Raw genomic sequence first — 20,214 nt, 5'->3', positions numbered from 1 at the left:
AGGGAAAGTGGAGAGAGAAAAAAGAGAAGGGAAAGTGGAGAGAGAAAAAAGAGAAGGGAAAGTGGAGAGAGAAAAGAAAAGAGAAAGTGGAGAGAGAAAAGAAAAGAGAAAGAGGAGAGAAGGAAAAGAAGAGAAGGGGAAAGAGGAGAAAGAAAAGAAGAGAAGGGAAAGAGGAGAAAGAAAAGAAGAAAAGGAGAAAGAGGAGAAAGAAAAGAAGAAAAAGGGAAAGAGAAGAAAGAAAAGAGAAGGGAAAGAGGAGAGAAGGAAAAGAAGAGAAGGGGAAAGAGGAGAAAGAAAAGAAGAAAAAGGGAAAGAGGAGAAAGAAAAGAAGAAAAAGGGAAAGAGGAGAAAGAAAAGAAGAAAAAGGGAAAGAGGAGAAAGAAAAGAAGAGAAGGGAAAGAGGAGAAAGAAAAGAAGAAAAGGGGAAAGAGGAGAAAGAAAAGAAGAAAAAGGGAAAGAGAAGAAAGAAAAGAGAAGGGAAAGAGGAGAGAAGGAAAAAAGAGAAGGGGAAAGAGGAGAAAGAAAAGAAGAAAAAGGGAAAGAGGAGAAAGAAAAGAAGAAAAAGGGAAAGAGGAGAAAGAAAAGAAGAAAAAGGGAAAGAGGAGAAAGAAAAGAAGAGAAGGGAAAGAGGAGAAAGAAAAGAAGAAAAGGGGAAAGAGGAGAAAGAAAAGAAGAAAAAGGGAAAGAGAAGAAAGAAAAGAGAAGGGAAAGAGGAGAGAAGGAAAAAAGAGAAGGGGAAAGAGGAGAAAGAAAAGAAGAAAAAGGGAAAGAGGAGAGGAGAAAGAAAAGAGGGGGAGAGCAGGAGAAATGGGAGGGGTGCCACTAGGGGGCAGTCAAAGCTTACTGAAGTCAAAAGGCTTTCGCTCGAGAGTCTTTTGAGCCTCGCCGCGCCTCGTCACCGCCGCTTCCGCTTCCGTTTCTCACACGCCGCGGCCATCGGCGCCGGCGCCGGCGCAGTCAGTACGGCAGCGTAGCGCCGGGCTACTGGAACCGGTTCACCTGAGGAGGAGCCGGGCCCGAGAGCTGAGCCACCATGAGCCGCAGCTACAATGACGAGCTCCAGTTTCTGGACAAGATCCATAAGAACTGCTGGAGGATCAAGAAGGGCTTCGTGCCCAACATGCAGGTGAGCGGGTCCTGCCTGGCCTGGCCCCGGCCACAGCCCGGCCTCTCTCTCCCCGCCCCGAGGGTCCCCGGGGGCGGGGCGGGACGTGTCTTTGAATAGACCTAGCTGTGCCTCAGTTTCTTCGGAGATTGCGCCCGACCCCGTGAAGGTGGGACCACGTGGTCCCTCCCATCGTTGATTGACCGGATGATCCCCCAATGGTGGCCGGAGCGGCCCCTCCCCCCCACGTCACGATCTCGCACCGCCCCACCCAATAACGGGGCGTCCCCTCTAATCTCCTTCAGGCTGCGTTTATTAGCCGTGGCTTGTAGGCGCTTAATAAATGTTACTTGATGTAGTCGTACTTGGTTGTCTCCCCTGAAGCGCCAAATCTCAGATCCTGTGATATGCAGAGTACTTTGGGGGAGGCGATGATGATCAGTCAGTCATTAAAGATAGAGTAAGAGGCGCTGTGCCGAGCTGTGTGGGAGCGGCGTTTACAGAAAGACTAACCGGGAGGGGAAACCGTGGTCAATAAGCATATTTAGCATCTACTTAGTGCCAGGCGCCGATCTGCGGGCGGGGAAGCCGGGCCCGACATGTCCCCGCCCTCCTGGAGCTCAGGCCTCCTGCGGGACAGTCCGCAACGCCACCCGACGTGGGGACTCGTAGAGGAAAGTGAAAAAGCCTGAACCTGACTGGATGGGGGGGGGGGAGGGGAGGCAAACAAATGACAGCAATAAACATTTTCACAGTAAACGTGCCCCTGCTCTAGTCATTGATGAGGCTCTTGCAGAATCCCTCCCGTAACTTGCTTCCGGGAACAGCCTGACCCTGAGCCAGATGAGAACTTTCTCCAGACTCAGTGCTTCCTGCAGTTCGGACCCTAATGATTTTCCCATCTGATAAACATGATAGACGGGAACAGCGCGTTCCTTAGATGATAAAATACTGGGTTTTATCATCCTTTCATTGGCCAGTAGCATCTTTATCTCCGCTTAAAAAAAAAGTGTGGACGTTTCTTGTAATTCTAAAATCTGTTGTATTAACAGAACAAGGTTATGCCAGTGAAATAATTGTGACTTCTCCCTGACCCCAAATATACCAAGCTGTTGTATTACATGTTTTCTACTCACGGCCCCTCCATCCCACGTGCCAGATTCCCCGCCATTCTTCTGTCCTCCCCCACGCCCCTCACACACTCTCCCCATCTTTCAAGACCCAGTTCAGTCGTCACTTCCACAAAGTCCTCCCTCATCCTCCCCGAGAGAAACAATCTTCCCTCTGCATCCCACTAGGGTGATAGTAAGAAGCAGGCCTGGATTTGCAGTTGGGAAGGCCTGAATTCAAATCCCATCTTAGATACCAGCTGTGTGACCATGGACTAGGAAGTTAACCTCTCAGCTTCAAGGAGCTCGCTGCGTTCATACCGAGTTTAAGACAAGGGTTCTCACACTACGCCGTGGACCAGATGCGGCCCGCTGGGTTATGGGAAATGGGCTGAGGGGCGGAGACAGAGTGTGAGCTTTTGTTTTACTACAGTCCGGCCTCCCACAGTCTGAGGGACACGGAACTGGCCCCTATTTAACAAGTCTGAGGACCGCTGGTTTAAGGTCTTAGAACAACTAGTGAATAAGTGGGTAGAGAGAGGAATGCAGAGTTAGGAAGAGTGCAAATTCAGCCCCAGACATTAGCCATATGACTCTGCTCAAGTCATTAACCTCTGTTTCCTCAACTATAAAATGGGTATGATAATATCTATTCTGCAGGATTATTGTGAAGATCAAATGAGATGGTGGTTTTTAAAAAATCTGTTACAGAGTGGGCATTATATAATACCTTTTTTTCCTTCCCCCTTCCCTTTTCTTTCCTCTCTAAACTCATCTCAAGCTCACGGCACATTTCCTGCCTCTATTTGTGTTTCTTATCTGAACATTCCTCGGTGTTTATCCTACTCCTTTGACACTATTTGGCATTAGTAAATTTATATTTGTTGAACAAATCTATTTTCATTTTTAAGGCCAGGGAAATATACTGGTTTTATCAAAATTTGTTATTGAGTTGCTAGAGTCGGTTTGTTACTGCTGGCTGCTTTGGGAACACAAGGCCACTTAGAACTTTGCCCTGTTCTGTAGATTGCAGTGCTATTTGTTTTATAGTTATAAATTCCATGTTTTATTGCTGTATTCAATGTAAGGCTTTTCATAATGAAGCCTTTCTGCTTTGTACAGTGTCAGACACTGGGGAGACAAAGGAAAGAACAGCCCTTCCCCCAAGATGCTTCATTCCATATATAGTATCGGTTTTCTATTTGGGGGAAAAAAAAAAGTCTGCCCCTTTTCCCATCTCCCAACTTAGATCTATTCCTTATTGTAGAAGACAATATAATCACTTTGCAAGCCAAGTAATAAAAGTATGGAGCAGGAGAGACCAGAGAAATTATGTCCTGCATGCGTTCTCTTTAAGAGTTCTGGGTTCTGGGGCCGCTAGGTGGCGCAGTGGATTCAGGAGGACCGAAGTTCAAATCTCAGACACTAGCTGTGTGACCCTGGGCAAGTCACTTAACCCCAGCAAGGGGGGGGGGAGAATTCTGGGTTTCTCTATCACTTTTTGTGCAGTTTGATGCATGCATGTTCTATAAATAATATGGTTTCCTTTTCCTATGTGTTTGGCTCCAGGTGGAAGGAGTGTTCTATGTGAATGATCCGCTGGAGAAACTAATGTTTGAGGAGTTAAGAAATGCCTGCCGAGGTGGGGGTAAGTACACCAAGGAGGGTGCAAAGAATTGATTTTTCTACTCATCAAATGCCCCGTCATCCCTCCTCTTTGGGTAAAGAACTGAAGTACATTTTGATTTTATTTTAAAAGACAAACAAACAAACCTCAACCAGAGTAATAACCAAGGATTGAAATCATAACAAAGAAGTATTTACTTCTGGTGAAATAAATACAAAATAGTATCATTTAACAGCAAACAAAAACCTTTCTTGCTTTTGTAAAAATTGATAGGTGTTTTATGTTAAGGACCATGCCTAGGTGAAGGGCAGGTCAATTCTCTGAGAGCCTCCACACCTGAAGGAGTTGCAAAGCAGCCTTTACTGACACAGGTGTTGCTTGTGGACTGGGAATGAAATAAATTGGAGGCCTCTCAGCCTCCTTGTATCCTCCTCATCCTCCAACATGAAGAGATCCATTCTACAGGTCTGAGTTAGACCTGTAGCAGCTGCTGACAGGTGGCTCCCATGTCACAATAGTTTTATATAAGAAGCATGAATGAGTTGAGCTGAACCCCCCAAATATGTAATCCTCTCACATGCATATTGTCTGATTGTCTGAAGAAAGAGGCACCGTGGACTAGAGGCAGAGGTCTAGATTCAAATGCTGACTGCCACATCAGACCTTTGTGGTCTTCTGTAAGGAAAATCATAGTAGAAGGGCCATTAGGTGGCTCAGTGGCCAGAGCACCAGCCCTGAAGTCAAGAGGACCTGAGTTCAAATGTGGTCTCAGACACTTAACACTTCCTAGCTGTGTGACCTTGGGCAAGTCTCTTAACCCCAGCCTCAAGGAAAAAAAAATTATAATAGAGAAGATGAGCTTGAGATGGGACATTTATCCTCAAATATGAAGCTTACTTCCAGGGAAGGAAATGAGGATAACTGCATTAACTCAGATATGTGTAGATCACTAGTGCTTTATATACACTATATATAAGAAGGCCATTTATATACTTTGATGAGGCAGCAGGGTGTGTAGTGTAAGACACAGGAAGGGAATAAACCCTGGTTAGATGTCTGTTACGTGCTGAACTTTGTGTCAAGCCTATATTCTCTTAAACAAATAATACCTCATGTGATCCTCAAAACAACCCTGGGAAGTAGGTGCTATTGTTATCCTCATTTTACACATGAGGAAACAGACAAATAGTGACTTGCCTAAAGTCACCCAGCTAGGAAGTTTCTAGGCTAGCTTTTGAGAGCTTGTCCAGGCCTAGTCCATCATCCCTTACAGCACTGGCTGGGTGTGGAGTTAGGGGAGTCTGGGTCTGACCCTCCCTTATAGCACTTTGCTGCTTACAGGCCTCTGGCTCGCTGATCTGACCTCTTTGAGGCTCAACTTCCTCGCCTGCCAATGTGGTAACAGTGCCTAGGGCGCCTCCTGGTGGGTCATAGAAATATCCCCATTTAGTAGCTGAGGGCAAAAGAGGAATTCATTAACCGGACCCTGAGCAAGTCAGTGCTGTGGGGGTCAAGCCAAGCTCTCTGTTGACTCCATCTGGGCCCCACATACTTGACACCTCACAGCAGCTGCTTCTCTATGGGCATATTGGTAAGCCACCTCTGTAGATTTCTGTAAAGTGGCACCATGGCCCGTAGGCTTTAGTCCACTTATCCTCATTTCCTTGTCCTTGCCTAACAGGATATTTGTTACCTGTGGACTCTCCCTTCTCTACCACGTGATATGAGTTGCTTGATTTAAGTTGTGCTCTTGAGACAAGAAAAACTGTTCCTACCCTCTTAGTAAATTATGAATGTTATTTACAGAAGTGTTCTAAAAATGAAAATACTCTTCTTTCTTTTTTTCACTTCTTTAGGTGTTGGTGGCTTCCTGCCAGCAATGAAACAGATTGGCAACGTGGCAGCCTTACCTGGGATTGTTCATGTGAGTCAAGAGTTCAGAATTTTGCTGCTGACATTTCCATTCTGTCTAAAATGGCTGGGTGCTGATTGTGGGTACTTGGGAATCTTAAGAGTTTTCTAATTGAATACTTAGACTTGGTAGCTTTACTTAGCTAAAAGTCATACAAATTCAGAACTAATTAAGCTGATTTTTTTTTCTTTGATTGCTTAATATTACATTTGATTAATCACTTTGTGCAGTAATTATCATGTGTTGCCGTATTCAAAGAGAATAGTAGGAGCATGAGTGGAAATGGGGGTGGAGAGTTAAGGCTTGAGATGGAAGAGACAACTTTTTCTGGACATATTTATTGGTAAAGGGAGATAGTGGCCCAGGAAGTATGTGAGGGGCCCCACAGCTCCTTATAAATGACCACACATCTAGTACACTCATTCTCCCATGCTCTGGATCCATCAGCATCTCCTAAAGCTGTAGAAAAAGACATTGGTCATTTTTCTTCATGTTAATTATGCACAGTTGTATGGTGCAGCTGTCATTAGATCTTGGAAACAAATAGAAATCACATGATGTAAACCAGTGGTCCTCAAACTTTTTAAATAGGGGCCAGTTCACTGTCCCTGAGACTGTGGGAGGGCCAGACTAGAGTAAAAACAAAAGCTCACACTCTGTCTCTGCCCTGCAGCCCATTTGCCATAACCCGGCAGGCCGCATCTGGCCCACAGGCCATAGTTTGAGAACCACTGATGTAAACAATCCAGTAATTGTAGTAATGACAATTAAACTTCTTTAGAGCTTTAAAATTTGCAAAGAAAGCAGCTTCTTTTAACCCTGTGGGATTGTTATTGTGAATAATATTGTTCCCATTTGGGGTTTAGTAAACATCAGAGTCAGGGTTTTATCCAAGCCCAATGTTCTCCCATTAGATCTTATTTCTGTTGATAAATTCATCATCTTAGTTCTACATTATCATGATTCACGCTAGCCATGGGTTACTTTTTAGAATGTTCTCAGAGTAAATGAAAAATGTCTGCCATCTTCAGTCAGGAAAAATTAATTCTCAGCAGCCTGTAACTTTTTGGCTTCTGATTGGAGTTCATATTTATTCAGGAGCTGTACTAAAGTGCCTTTCCCATTTTCAACTTTGTATATGGAGGATTTTACCCTTAAAGAAAGTCTTGTGAGCTCTAAGTAGACAAGAAAACATTCTGATTACTAAACTGGACATTGTGAGCCCTCATGTGATTTAGGTTCAGAAGTATTATTATAGGATAGGCTGGCCAATCTTGATTAGTAGTGGGTGAACTTAGATGAAAAATAGAGTGAAAGGAAGAGGCTTTGAAAGACTCTTAAGAAAAGATAGTCCATGGTTGTAGATGTTCTAAAATGTCTTTCAGAGATCTATTGGGCTTCCTGATGTCCATTCTGGTTATGGATTTGCTATTGGGAATATGGCTGCCTTTGATATGAATGACCCAGAAGCTGTGGTGTCCCCAGGTAAGGTCATGGATTCCCTCCACCCCATCCTGCTTATTGATCACCTCTCTGTGGACCAAAGTCCATGATCAGCAGTACGGTAATTTTTCTCCATTCCATTGAGAAAGGAAATAGGCAGTCAATATGGATTATAACATTGAATTACATGGACATTTACTGAAACATCCATCTTCCAGCTGCATACTGATCCCTGCTGTTAGATAATCATGAAAAAAAAAAAAAAAAAAAAAAACTGCTCCAAAATATTGATTGTTGCTTTGAAAGAGTTTTAATTAGGAATTAAAAGTTACATCTATGTCGTGTTTCCTATTCTAGGACAGTGTTCACTGATTCAGTACTACCTTTTAGGCTCCTAATTGTACCAAATTTTGCTGCATTATTTGTCTTAGCGACCTTAATATAGTTGATTCTACTTTGTGGTAACAGAAACAAAAGTTAAAATAAAATAAAAGGTTCTGCCTGGTCAGAAGCAACTGAAGTATTGATATTTCCTTCTCAGTAAATCCTCATAGTTATCAAGAACCTTAAAAAGTCCTTTCCTCCAGATGTACCTGTAAGGCAAGTATAAGGCACTAGTCATGTTTTTATTTTACAGATAAAGAAACTCCAATTCCGAGAGCTTAGACAGCCCCCAGACATCGCCCTGTCTTCCATCTACCTTATTTCTGCTTCCTTCCTGTACCTACCAGGTGCCCAGACTTACTGATTTGGTTTGGGTGCTTTTTTTTTGCCATAGGTGGTGTCGGATTTGACATCAACTGCGGGGTCCGGTTGCTGAGAACCAACCTGGATGAGAGCGACGTCCAGCCCGTGAAGGAACAGCTTGCCCAGGCCATGTTTGACCACATTCCCGTTGGGGTGGGATCCAAAGGAGTTATTCCAATGAATGCCAAGTAAGGGCAAAAGCTACTGGGCATAGGTTTGGGAGGAGAAGGGTTTGTCTGTGTTGTTTTTTAAGCTCCCAGTGGAAACCCTCTGACTGGGAGAATTGCAGTGTCCCAAAGATTCCAGTCACGTCTCTTGGAGTTGAATGTGATGGACTTGGAGCATTAACAGTGTCTTCTTGATTTGTTTTGTTTTGTTGGGGTAGAGTGACCTGCCAGGATCACACGGTGTAGAGGACCTTAATGGTGGATTAAAGGCCATAGTGGACAGGATGTGTGGCCAAAGGCTGAGATTCACAATGCTGCAGAGAAGCAGGGCAGCTTGGGAGTAGGCAACAACCCTTGCAAGGCTGATTCTCCACAGGGAGCAGGGGAGCAGGCTGGCTGAAACGTGAAATATCACAGGGGGCACAAAACATCACGGCCCTGTTCGTGCAATATTGGTTTGTGCAATCTGAGGAGGCTCTGAAGCTGTTGCCTCTCCCTCATGCTGCATGGGGTTTCCTGCTTCCCATCCCTTGGGGCTCAGGGTCCAGTGAGCTCTGGGATGGGAAAGGGCCAGAACACGTCCTGGTAGTCAGTGTTCCATTTGCCTTTAGAGACCTTGGCAACAGCACTTGTCAGTGGCGCAGCCTAGTTTTTGACCTTTTGGTGACCACAGCACTTTTATTTCAGGGACTTAGAGGAGGCTCTGGAGATGGGGGTGGACTGGTCTCTCCGAGAGGGCTATGCCTGGGCAGAGGACAAGGAGCACTGTGAGGAATATGGGCGTATGCTGCAGGCCGACCCCAACAAGGTCTCTGCCAGGGCTAAGAAGAGAGGCCTTCCTCAGGTAACCTGCCTAGATAACCCTTTGGGTCCTTCAGCTACCGCTTCTCCACATTGTTTTTTATTTAAAATCCTTGTTTCATTTTATGGCCATATCCCCACACATCTAGCCTAGAGGAAAAGCACCAGGAGGGGAACCTGGAGCCTAGCTGGGGCCTCAGCTTCTTGGGAGTAATGTCATTTTTCTATCAACCTAGAAACTGTTGACAAATACCCCAATTCTTAATGGTGGTGCCAGTGGATGATTACTGCCACTCCCACCATCTTGATGGATGATAGCCCGATGTTATGGGTTCCATGCCAAAAGAGCCCCAGATTAAAAAAAAAGAAAAAAGAGGGCAGGAACATCTTTCTTTTTTTTTTTTTTTTTTTCCCCCTGAGGCAATTGAGGTTAAGTGACTTGCCCAGGGTCACACAGCTAGGAAGTATTAAGTGTCTGAGAGCAAATTTGAACTCAGAACCTCCTGACTTCAGGGCTGGTGCTCTATCCACTGCGCCACCTAGCTGCCCCAGGAACATCTTTCTACAGAAATGTAGGTGTTAGGACAATACAAAAACACAGGTGTGAACCATGATGTCCTTCTGCTATCCCTAACTTCACATTCATTCACTGATTGTATAAAGAGTCTTTTATGATCCTGAATTTTTTTGTGTTAGAGACTAAATGTGCCTCCTCCTTGTTGAAATTATCCTAAACTTTGATTGCTCCCAAATCTAGAATGTTTGCTCATATTGGAGTCAGTAAGATTTTTAGCCAAGGAGTCTTTCTACCTATAAAGTGAACTTTCCCTTGTAGCTGATGGTGTTTCAACTGGGAAACAAAACAAATGAGAACGTATACTTGTCAAGCGTTTTCTGTATATATAATGTATCTAACATCTGTAATAATCAGCAAACTAATAAGGCATTGTCTGAATTGTTTTTGTTAGCTCAAATATCACTGGAAGTAAGCCATCAGCTGGGGCTTAGAAGTTTTTGCTATCGGACCTCATCTGTGATGTTTTTTGTTGTAATGGGATTTTGGCCTGCCATGTGATTTAAATGGGAATCATTTTACCACGGGAGGTGATTTTTGTTGTTGTTGTTTGAATTGACAGCTTGGAACTCTGGGAGCAGGAAATCATTATGCAGAAATTCAAGTTGTGGATGAGATTTTTAATGAGTATGCTGCTAAGAAGATGGGCATTGACCATAAGGGACAGGTGTGTGTGATGATCCATAGCGGCAGCAGAGGCCTGGGCCATCAAGTAGCTACAGGTACGGTCTGGCCCTGATCTTGGGCCTAATGGGACTTGATGATGTTAACAGATGCTGGAGGCAGGTTGAGCACCTGTGGGTATTGTGTTTGTAGATGTCATGAGTTGGATACTGGCTGAGATACAGTGATCTGGCCAAGACACCATTAGTTCCAGCTTTTGGGGAGCAGGGGAGGGGGTCAATACACAAATCAAATATAAAAAGATACATTGTAAACTCTTATGGGAGGTATAAGACCTGTAAACCTATGCTGTGTGAGGTCTGAGGGATGAGGAAGGATCATTCAGCAGATACTCCGCATTGAAAGTGGGCCTGGAAGGGCCAGGTGGGAGCAAGGGTGCTCCATAGACAAAGGCATGGAAGTGGGATAGGAGGCTATGGGGCCAAGCTACAAAGGGGTCACTTTAGTTGGGGCAATAAAGAGCTCTTGAAAGGTTCTATCAGAGCTTAGATGTGGCCAGCTATTTGCTAAGAGAAGAAAGATCTGACAGAAGTGCAGTGGCTGGCTCCGAGGGAATAGAGACTGGAAAAGAAGGTCTCAGGATACCAGCCTAGCAGCAGTGGAAAAGGTTCAAGAGACTGCAGAGCTCACATCCCCTTCCGTGGCTGCTGTCTTATACCTTCTGCAATCTACCATCTTGTGATTGGCCCTCAGCTGCTCCTCCATCTGCCTTCCTGACGGATTTTCTCTGCCGTGCCCTGTCCCTGGAGTGTTCTCTCTTGGCCTTTCCCAGTCCCCTGAGTGCCAGCCCTTCCTTTCTTCACTGTCTCTAGTTTGGTTCCATGCTGTCTCCTCCATGAGGTTGTCAGCCCCTTAAGGGTAGGCACACCGGAGTCACTTAGTACAAACTCTCGGATCATAGAACATTGTGGTCTGTGGTACTTTTCCCTCCACAAGTATTGGAATTTTAAAATAATCTTATCTCTGTGTATTCTGGTATTTCATGGGATTAACTCATCACTTCTTGAAATCCAGCCCTCATCAACCTGCCTCCCAATGGGAATGAGGACAACAAATTGTACATTACTCTGTTGTTCACGTTCTTATCCCAGCCTATTCCTGTACAGAAAGTTCTGGTCCAGTTTCACATGGTCCACGTTAACTTCTGCCTGTACACAAACCATGATGGGGTGTAAGATCACTGTGGGCAGGAAGCACACCCAGATAACATGGCTGGATACCTCATGGTGCTCTGCACGTCTGGGGACTCTTGTATTGAAATGCTCTTAAAGGTGACTTGCAGGTTCACTTCTTTATAACCATAACCATATAATGACTTTGTGCTTGTATTGCATTTGAAGGTGCAGAGAACACTTCCCTCACAATAAGCCTATGAGATCTATGTGCTATGACGTGCTTTAACAACCCCCGCCGCTTCCTCCTGAAGGCTAAAGGGGGCTTTGTTTGCTCTCTCCCAGATGCGCTGGTGGCCATGGAGAAGGCCATGAAGAGAGACAAGATTATCGTGAATGACCGCCAGTTAGCATGTGCTCGGATCAGCTCCCCTGAGGGGCAGGACTACCTGAAGGGGATGGCCGCTGCTGGGAACTACGCCTGGGTCAACCGCTCTTCCATGACCTTCCTGACCCGACAGGTGGGTTCCAAGTCTTCTTTGGAGAAAGTGTTGCTGACAGGGTTTGGTAGCCTTGTGCTCTCGCCATGGCGTGTAGAAAAATTTTGTTTTGGCCATTCAGATGATAAGGGTCAGGCATGCAAGGAGGGTGGCTCCACACATCAGCATTTCCTTCACTTATCCAACTTCATTGCAGCCACTGAGATGCCCCGTAGATAAGAGGGCAGACACTTGGCAGAGGGGTGAGGCTGGAGCCATGCAAAAGCCACTCTCCCCTGCAGCGTGTTTCCTTGCAGCTATAGGGATGTTTCTCCCCATGCTTGAGACGTTGGAATTTTAAAGAACTTCAGCTCAGTTTAAAACTACTGTTGTTCAATCATTTCAGTTGACTCTTCCTGACCCTATTTGGGTTTTTCTTGGCAGAGAACTGGAATGGTTCACCATATCCTTTTCCAGCTCATTTTACAGCTGAGGAAACTGAGGCAGACAAGGTAAAGTGACTTGCCCAGAGTCACACTGTAAGGACATGTCTAAGGTTGGATTTGAATTCAGAAAGGAGTTCCCCTGACTCCGGGCTGGTGCTCTGTGCCCTCTGGTACCCCCTCGCAGCCCTCAACTGTCTATGAGGACATCCAGGTTAGCTTTGAGATTTGGGTTTGTTGTACAAGTTGCCAGGAGAAGATCTTCCTATTAACTTCTAGTGAATTAATTATAAAACAGTTATAACTAAATCTGCCCCCCCCCCCCAAGATAATGGAATTAGAGAACATGGCTCTGCAGTTTGTTGGTAAGAAGCGTGACCTCCCCAGTAGTACGTGGGGAACTGGTGAGTCCTCCTGAGGTGCCGCTTGTCGGCCATCAGGGTTCCTGGCCTTCCTTCTTTTCTGAAAAAGTTTAGCACTGTGCTCTCTTTGGGGCTGGATTTCATTTTTTCTGAGAGGTATTTTAGCTTTCAGTTCCATAGTATTCCAGAGAACTGTGTAACCCTCCCAAGAGAGCAGTGGTGCTCTAAGCTCAGGGCCTCCCTGGGGCAAAAGTGAAAAAGCTCTTCCTTTCTCCCTGTGCTGCCCAGGCCAAAGGAGGCAAAATGTCTGATCTTCTTGTTTGGAACATAGGACTTTTCCTCAGAGATGATGTTTCCTCTTTATGCAGAGTAACATGTTAACTTTTTAGGAAACCAAATCAATAATGGTAGAAGATAAGAGTTGACCTTTTTTTTAAAGACTCAAAAGTAAACCTTTTGGAAAGTTAGATGGGGCAGCCAAGGACCTGGCAAGGCCCCATGTTAAAACAAAAAACTCATGGGTAACCTGGGATTTCTTTGTGGAAGGCAGCTCCCTCCAGGCCTTGAGATTCCTGATACCCCCCAACCCAGGGCTTTTGTCCTTGATTTAACTCAGAGGACAGAGATAGAAGTATAGAGACTCCACTGCTCAGCTAGTCATCCTCCTGCAAAGAGATGCCAAGTCAGCAGCCTTGGGGGGGTCCTTTGAAACCTCATTAATAACTTAACCCAGTGGGGGTAAAGCTTAGCTCCTGAAAAGGAGACCGCCAGAGAGGCAAGATCAAGGGTGTGGGGATGACAAGAGGGGGAGACTGTCCTGTGGACTCTGGGGGCTCTGTGCAATGAGAGAGTGTAGAGCAGTGGTCATCTCCAGTCACCATCGTGGAGAGGGATTTTATCTTTCAAGTTTCTTAGCCTTTCTTGGACCATTTGAACTGGTAAGAGCCAATATGGGGAGAAGGGAGGAAGTGCGTGTGTGCGAGCACCAGTCCTGACTGCTTGAAATCCAAACCAAACTTTCTCCTGCTTAGGCTTTTGCCAAGGTCTTCAACACAACCCCTGATGACTTGGACCTGCACGTAATCTATGACGTCTCCCACAATATCGCCAAGGTGGAGCAGCATGTGGTGGACGGCAAGGAACGGACCCTGCTGGTGCACAGGAAGGGCTCCACAAGGGCCTTCCCTCCACACCACCCCCTCATCGCTGTGGATTACCAGGTCAGGGACTGGGCCTTGCAGGGGGAGGGGAAATCCACAAGAAGCATTTCTAGTAAGAAGGCTGGCCTGCTGTTAGCCTCTCTGCCCCTCCAGTCGTGAGAATGTTACCCGCTGGACAGAGGAGCCTCAGAGAAGGTGTATTCTTTGGGGCTTTGTGTGGTTGCCTCTAGATGCTTCCTAAGGACCCTGTGATTTTATCCATCCATATATACCATCTTTGTACTAACGTGAAAGTCAATGAATTTGTTTTTGAACCGGATTATCCCGAGACAAACAAGGGCTGATAATCATAGTCTTTTCTTTATTTTCCTTATTATTTTGGTGTCAGACTCTCTTGTCTCCCTGTCAGGCCTTTTCCAGCCCAGGACACTGAGACTTTCTTCGTAATTAATGTTAATAACTCATGGACCTTTCAAGCTCTTTCTCACTTCTCTCTGTTCTCCCTGTTCTGCCTTCTCAGGCCTCATGCTAGGACCCCAAGGGGCTTCTTCTTCCCACCCCTGAGACCACTTCCTCAAAGGGGAATGGCAGATCAGTACTGGCACTTTAAGCCCTGCTTGTTGTACTGTCCCTGCCCTGTCTTAATGTGGGGAGATAGTTACTCAGTTTAGGAACTGTGTCGATTCTCCTACCACCTAACCAAACCAGAGAGATTTGAAGCTGCATGTTGGAGGATTTTGCTATTCTGATTTTCATGTGGTGGGTTTGTTTGGTTCCTCAGCTGACCGGACAGCCAGTGCTCATCGGGGGCACCATGGGAACCTGCAGCTATGTTCTTACTGGGACCGAGCAGGGCATGACTGAGACCTTCGGAACCACCTGTCACGGAGCTGTAAGTTGAAGTCCCCCACTTTCATTTCCCATTCCTTCTGGAATATATCGCATTTCTTGCTGAGTGTGCTTTACTGTGCATATGGATGGTCATAGAGGTTTACAGAACCACTGCAGGGACAGAGAGGACCCTAATGGCTTCACCCGGGGCCCAGGGCTGGGTCCTTGCAAGTGAGCTGATAGCCCCCTCCCCCCAAACGCACTTGAGGGTCAGAGGGCAGAGATCAGAAGGTGATGCTTGGGCAGGTGCTGACACATGAGGACTAGGACTGACCGCACAGAGAGAGCTCCCCTGCATTTGCCTCAGGTCTTTCTAGGCTTCACTCTCACAGTCCTGGTTCTCTCACACATCCAGAACATGTGGAAGGCAGACCTTTGGGAAGCCAGAGGAGATAGTTCACAGGAAACTCCCTCCCAGGCAGGTTCATTGGCAGTTGCTTCCTCTGTGTCCTCCGTGGGGTGAGAGCCACACGATGCACTTGTACTGGCCAGACCGGGAGGGCCAAAATGTCAGTCAGTTCAGAGCCGAAGTACAGTGGTGTAGCAAGGGGCCTTGAAATCAGGAGGGCCTGCAGCCCCATTGTAACTAACCTCAAAGGAGTCCATATAAACCGGGACCGATAATACTGACTGCAGACCTGCCAGCCCTGGGACTGCTCCCAGGCTTCCAAGTTTTCCTGGTGACTGGATAGATCTATGCTACAGAAAAGGTTATCTGTCCCTTGTTCCCAGCCTCTTTAAATAGGACTCTTTAATGTCCTAATGAGGTTGTTGGCCTCTTGCATGCCTTTGTCTCAGATGAATCCCCACAGCATCCCTGGGAGATGTGGCCATCTCCCTCCCCTCTTGGGGTTGTTCATACATGGAGCACTTGAGCCTCTTCTCCTCAGCTTCTGGTTCTGCTCTAAATGTCTTTCCCTTTTCCATAAGAGTCTCATGCACCCCCACATTAAATATGTGCCATTCTTTACCTTGATCTTCCTAAGGCTTCAATGTTGGGCCCTTTGCCATCGTGGTCATCCCTGCCTCTGATTGCTCTCCAGCTTATGGGTCTTTCCTTCTGTGGTATTTTAGAGAAGGTCTGACAAGGGCAGCAGGCAGGAGCTGTCCTTCCTTCCTCCTGGAAACCATGCTCCTACTTCCTAATGCAGGCCACACTGCTGACCCATTAAGCTTGAGTCTGCTAAAACCTTCAGGTCCTTTTTTTTTTTTTTTTTTTTTTTTTAATTATTCAATTATGCCTTCCCATTTTATACTTTGAAATTGATTTTTTGATACTCAAGTATAAGACTACTTTATATTTGTCCATTTTGAATTTTATCATAGTAACTGCTGTGGTGCTTTCACCTGTCAAGATCTTTGGGATCTTGTCATTCAATGACTTAGCTCTTCCTCCCAACTTTGTGTTATCAGATAAATTGATGCATTTTGCCAGTCGTACCTTTATGCATAAATGTGTAGCCAAACTCCTGTCCCTGCTATCATTCACTCTTACCATTTTAATCTCAGGCCTTTAAAGATTATTTATTTTGAACCATCAAGGGGTCATCTAGCCTCCAGGAGAGCAGCTTCTTCCATTTTCAGATGGACCTATGATTACTAGTTCCTTCCATTAAATCACAATTTGTCACCTTGTAATTTTCACCCATTATATCTGATTCTGCTTTAGGGGAACCAGGTGGAATAAATCTAATCCCTCTTCTATCTAAGACAGTTAAAATATTGGTGGCCAACAGTTGTGACCCTCCCAAATCTTCTCCAGTCCACAAAGTAAGCACGAGGTTGCTTGGTGAGAATATACTATAAAAAGGACAGGAGACTTGAGATGGAGAGAGCCATCTACAGCCAGAGGAAATTTTGGAAACTAGATAGAAGCAGACTATTTTCACCTTTTTTGTTGCTGTTTGCTTGCTTTTTCTTTCTCATATTTTTTTTTCTCTTGACCTGATTTTTCTTATACAACATATGACATATATAAACATGTTTAAAAGGATTGTACATATTTTACTTTAAAAAAAAAAAAAAAGGATGTTGAATGTTGCCAACAGATTAGATTCTTCTCCATTCTTAAGGACATTATTAAATAGATAAGCAGTTCTCTGAGTTCTTGGTCTCTGAGCACTTTCTCTTTCATGGGCCCATGATCTGTCGTCTGTCAGGCTTCCTGCAGACCCTCGTACCACACCCTGCTACTCTTATGTGAAGAGCCCCTGCCCTTACTCTTTCTGCCAGAAGACCTGGAGCGAAGTTCTGGATTCCTAGCTTTGGGACTTTTTCCCTAAACTAAAGTTTCTTTATCTGTGAAAAGGGATTAATAATATATATGCAAGCTGTACCAATCCCAAGAAGTCGGTGGTATTTAGTCAGGGCCGGCCTGGTGCCATACAACTGCCCTACATGTCTGCCCAGGACTCTTCCAGTCTACATTTCTCAAAGACTGGCATTGAATTCAGAATCATAACATGTGACTCAGTCTTTGGAAGAGACTTGTTGTATCCTGTTGCATGGGCACTTGTGTGCCCAGAAACTTCTTTGTATTTGTCCTTTAGTCCGAAGAGTCTCAGTCCCTAGTTTATGTTATTAAAATTTTGATACTTTTCCCCACAGGGTCGTGCGTTATCCCGAGCAAAATCTCGACGTAACTTAGACTTCCAGGATGTTTTGGATAAATTGGCTGACATGGGCATTGCAATCCGGGTGGCTTCTCCTAAATTGGTGATGGAAGAGGTAAGGAAGATTTAATGGGCCTTCGTGTGACAGTTTTACATTTTCTATCTTTGTTTGGGAGCAATTATGACTAAGGGACATTGTGGCTGCTATTCATGTAAATTATATATGTTTTTTAAACTAGACTATATATTGTATTCTCAATTACACTCTTAATTTGTGGTTCAGTGTGGAAAGGATCCTGACTTGGTCTGTTGTGTTGTATACAGGATCCATATATGAACATATTCTACATAAGGGCATGCAAAGTAATATCATTTCACGGTAATCGCTCATTCGTTGTAAGCAAACACTGCCAAGAAGTTGTGAAGCCCCCGAGTAAAATCATTTAGATATTCCCCCTTCAAAAACTTCTTTCTGACCAAACGAACTGTTTTCAGTAAAAGTTTTCAACTCCTAACATTAAGATTTTGTGGTTGTTCAGTCATGCCTCATTTTTCCTGACCCCATTTGGGGGTTTCTTGGGAAAGATCCTGGAGTTGTTTGACATTTCCTTCTCCAGCTCATTTCACAGATGAGGAACATCAAGATTTTCCCAAATTGAATTTACTTTTGGGGGAAGGAGGTAGAGTAAAGAAGTTTTTCCTTTGTTAAATAGTAAAATACTTTGCAAAGTGTTCTCTTGGGGGGTGGGGAAAGGTGTCCTGGTTTATAAATATTGCCTTTACTATATTGTTATACTTGTATTTTAAGTTTTACGCATAGTCTTTGTAGAGAAGAGTGGGAAGTTTGATTAGGAAAATGCATTTTCAAAAATATTGTCTGTATGCAGGATTCAAAGACTTCCTGTACAAATCTCTCGGATTTTTTTCCTTCTTAGGCTCCTGAGTCCTATAAAAATGTGACAGATGTCGTAAATACCTGCCATGATGCTGGAATCAGCAAGAAAGCAATTAAGCTGAGACCAATCGCAGTCATCAAAGGCTAAGAGCTCTACTGGGCCCAGCTGAGACCACTGACGCCAACCCGGACACACATTCACGCACACTTAAGACACCAAATTTCCTGACCTCCCTGATTCTGAGGGTGCCTGGCCCATTTCTCATTCCAATCTGACTGACCCAGCGTGGTAAAGGGCCACTGCTTAGAGAAGCCACGCTGACTCATTCAAAGAGGAATAAATGACTGTGCTTACCGCTGTGGTGGTCCGGCCACAGCCACTCACCATGGCCAGCCAGGGCCCACCATCCGAGCGCTTAAAAAGAAGTCCTATCTTAATACTGAGTTTTGTTCCTATTCTGGTAGCTGAGATGAGCATCAGAACGTTCCATGGGGGCTCTGGGCCTCCTTGTCTAAAAGGTTTTCCATTGCTCTTAATTCAGGGGATACTCTCTCTGAAGAGTAACTTTTGCTTCCTTTGGGGTGGGGGGTTGGAGGGGGGGGGGAGTAAGTCTAGGGGAGAAAAGTAGTGTAGAAAGACAAAGTGTTTCAGTTTACCATCACCAGGGCTTCCTTCCTATTTCTAAATATAAAGCAACGTTTGGGGCGGCCTGCCAATTGGAGACCTCACGCCTGTGACAGATGATATTCCTTGGGTCTGGCTCTGTGTGCAAAAGTTCTTGAAGTCATGGTAGATACAGGTGTCCCCATGACTCCAAGTACTGCATCAGGCACATAGAGTGGCTGGTCTCTGTGGCTAAGCATGGCTGACCCATGACCCCTGGCAGCAGTAATAAACCTGGGGCTGCCAAGTGGGTCTGATCTTGTTCTGTGATCTTCCATGGACTGATAAAGGGCCATTCGTGGTGAACGGATGGCCTGGCACTGAGGCCTTAGTGTATCTGAACAGCCCAGAAAAGTGGCAATGTCACAAAACTACCGTAGCTTATTTATACTTTATATCAGAAGCGCAAGAGAATTTGCTTATAAAGAAAATGAGTTTTTCCCAGGATTGCCATCAGATGCTGCCATTTTTCCTGGTCTTTTTTTCTGCTTCCAAAAACCAAGCTTAATAGAGACAGATCTGCCTTCTTGTAAAGTTCACACCCTTCTCCATCCTAATCTCACTGAAGTACTTTTCCCAGGTTCTCTTCTCCATCCTGGGCGGGAACACTTTCAGGGGGGCACGCCTCTCAAATGTGGTGCATGTTTGGGAAGGTATAATTCTTTACACCTGTCCTTGGAAACAAACTTTTGTGTCACTGGGTAACCAAGTGATGAGGTACGATGTAATTGTTTTAGATTACACACTCCTTCAAACCAGACTCACTCCCCTGGGCAGTGGTGGGCGCTGGAGGGCACTTCACAGTGAGAAGCCCAGTCTGGTGTGGCCAGAATCACCAGGGTACATCTCGGGGCTTGCCTGGCAACTCTTGTTTTTGAAGCTAATTCAAAACAAGAATCTTTCCCGTAGCCGACTGACGTCAGTTCAGGAAATAATGGCTTAGCTCATTTTAATGACACAAAATTAACTTTTATTGGACTTTGTGAAATGTATTTTTTTTGGTGGTTTGCAGACATGCTGTTTTCTGACCCACTAGAGAAACTGTTTTTCCTTCCCTGGTCTTACCCAAGCCGTATATTGGTTCTTTGTTGGTATTTGAGTTTGTAGAAGAAAAGGAGCTAACATTAGGATTCACTTGTTCTAAAAAGATTTTCTTTGTCCATTCAAAAAACACAACTTAAAAATAAATTGCCTGAAAATGAAGCCTGAGTGAATGCCTTTTTCTTTCTCCGCCAGGTGGGCCCCAGACACATCAGGACACAGTCAGGGGAATCCGTGGGCTGGGCAGGATTGGGCACCTATATCAGGAGGACCACTTGGTCTCTTCCCTCTTGGAGTTAAAACAGGTGACTAATACTGAAATCCCTGTGTATAAGGGACTCCTACCAGTCTGACGGGATTTCCCACTGCCACAAGAGCTTGAAGAG

At 45.1% G+C, this 20,214-nt stretch overlaps 1 protein-coding gene across 1 annotated transcript; it reads left to right on the top strand.

Annotated features, from left to right (window-relative positions):
- The first annotated feature begins 923 nt into the window (after nucleotides 1–923).
- Nucleotides 924–19,990, top strand: RTCB (RNA 2',3'-cyclic phosphate and 5'-OH ligase). Its single transcript, XM_074271509.1, has 12 exons — nucleotides 924–1,126; nucleotides 3,784–3,862; nucleotides 5,698–5,765; nucleotides 7,139–7,238; nucleotides 7,975–8,131; nucleotides 8,798–8,954; nucleotides 10,048–10,207; nucleotides 11,627–11,802; nucleotides 13,597–13,785; nucleotides 14,507–14,617; nucleotides 17,224–17,343; nucleotides 18,164–19,990. Exons 1-12 carry the CDS (start codon nucleotides 1,034–1,036, stop codon nucleotides 18,269–18,271), a joined length of 1,518 nt encoding a protein of 505 aa, XP_074127610.1. The 5' UTR covers nucleotides 924–1,033; the 3' UTR covers nucleotides 18,272–19,990.
- Nucleotides 19,991–20,214: the final 224 nt, after the last annotated feature.

The sequence above is a fragment of the Sminthopsis crassicaudata genome, chromosome 5 (genome assembly GCF_048593235.1).
Source record: "Sminthopsis crassicaudata isolate SCR6 chromosome 5, ASM4859323v1, whole genome shotgun sequence".
Taxonomy (NCBI): Eukaryota; Metazoa; Chordata; class Mammalia; order Dasyuromorphia; family Dasyuridae; genus Sminthopsis; species Sminthopsis crassicaudata.
Note: the sequence above shows the minus strand (reverse complement) of the source record. Positions and strands in the feature narration are given on the sequence as shown.

Coding starts and splice junctions, on each gene's coding strand:
- RTCB (XM_074271509.1), top strand. CDS start 1,034: ATGAGCCGCAGCTACAATGACGAGCTCCAGTTTCTGGACAAGATCCAT. Junction 5,766..7,138: donor CCTTACCTGGGATTGTTCAT/GTGAGTCAAGAG, acceptor AATGTCTTTCAG/AGATCTATTGGGCTTCCTGA. Junction 10,208..11,626: donor GGGCCATCAAGTAGCTACAG/GTACGGTCTGGC, acceptor GCTCTCTCCCAG/ATGCGCTGGTGGCCATGGAG.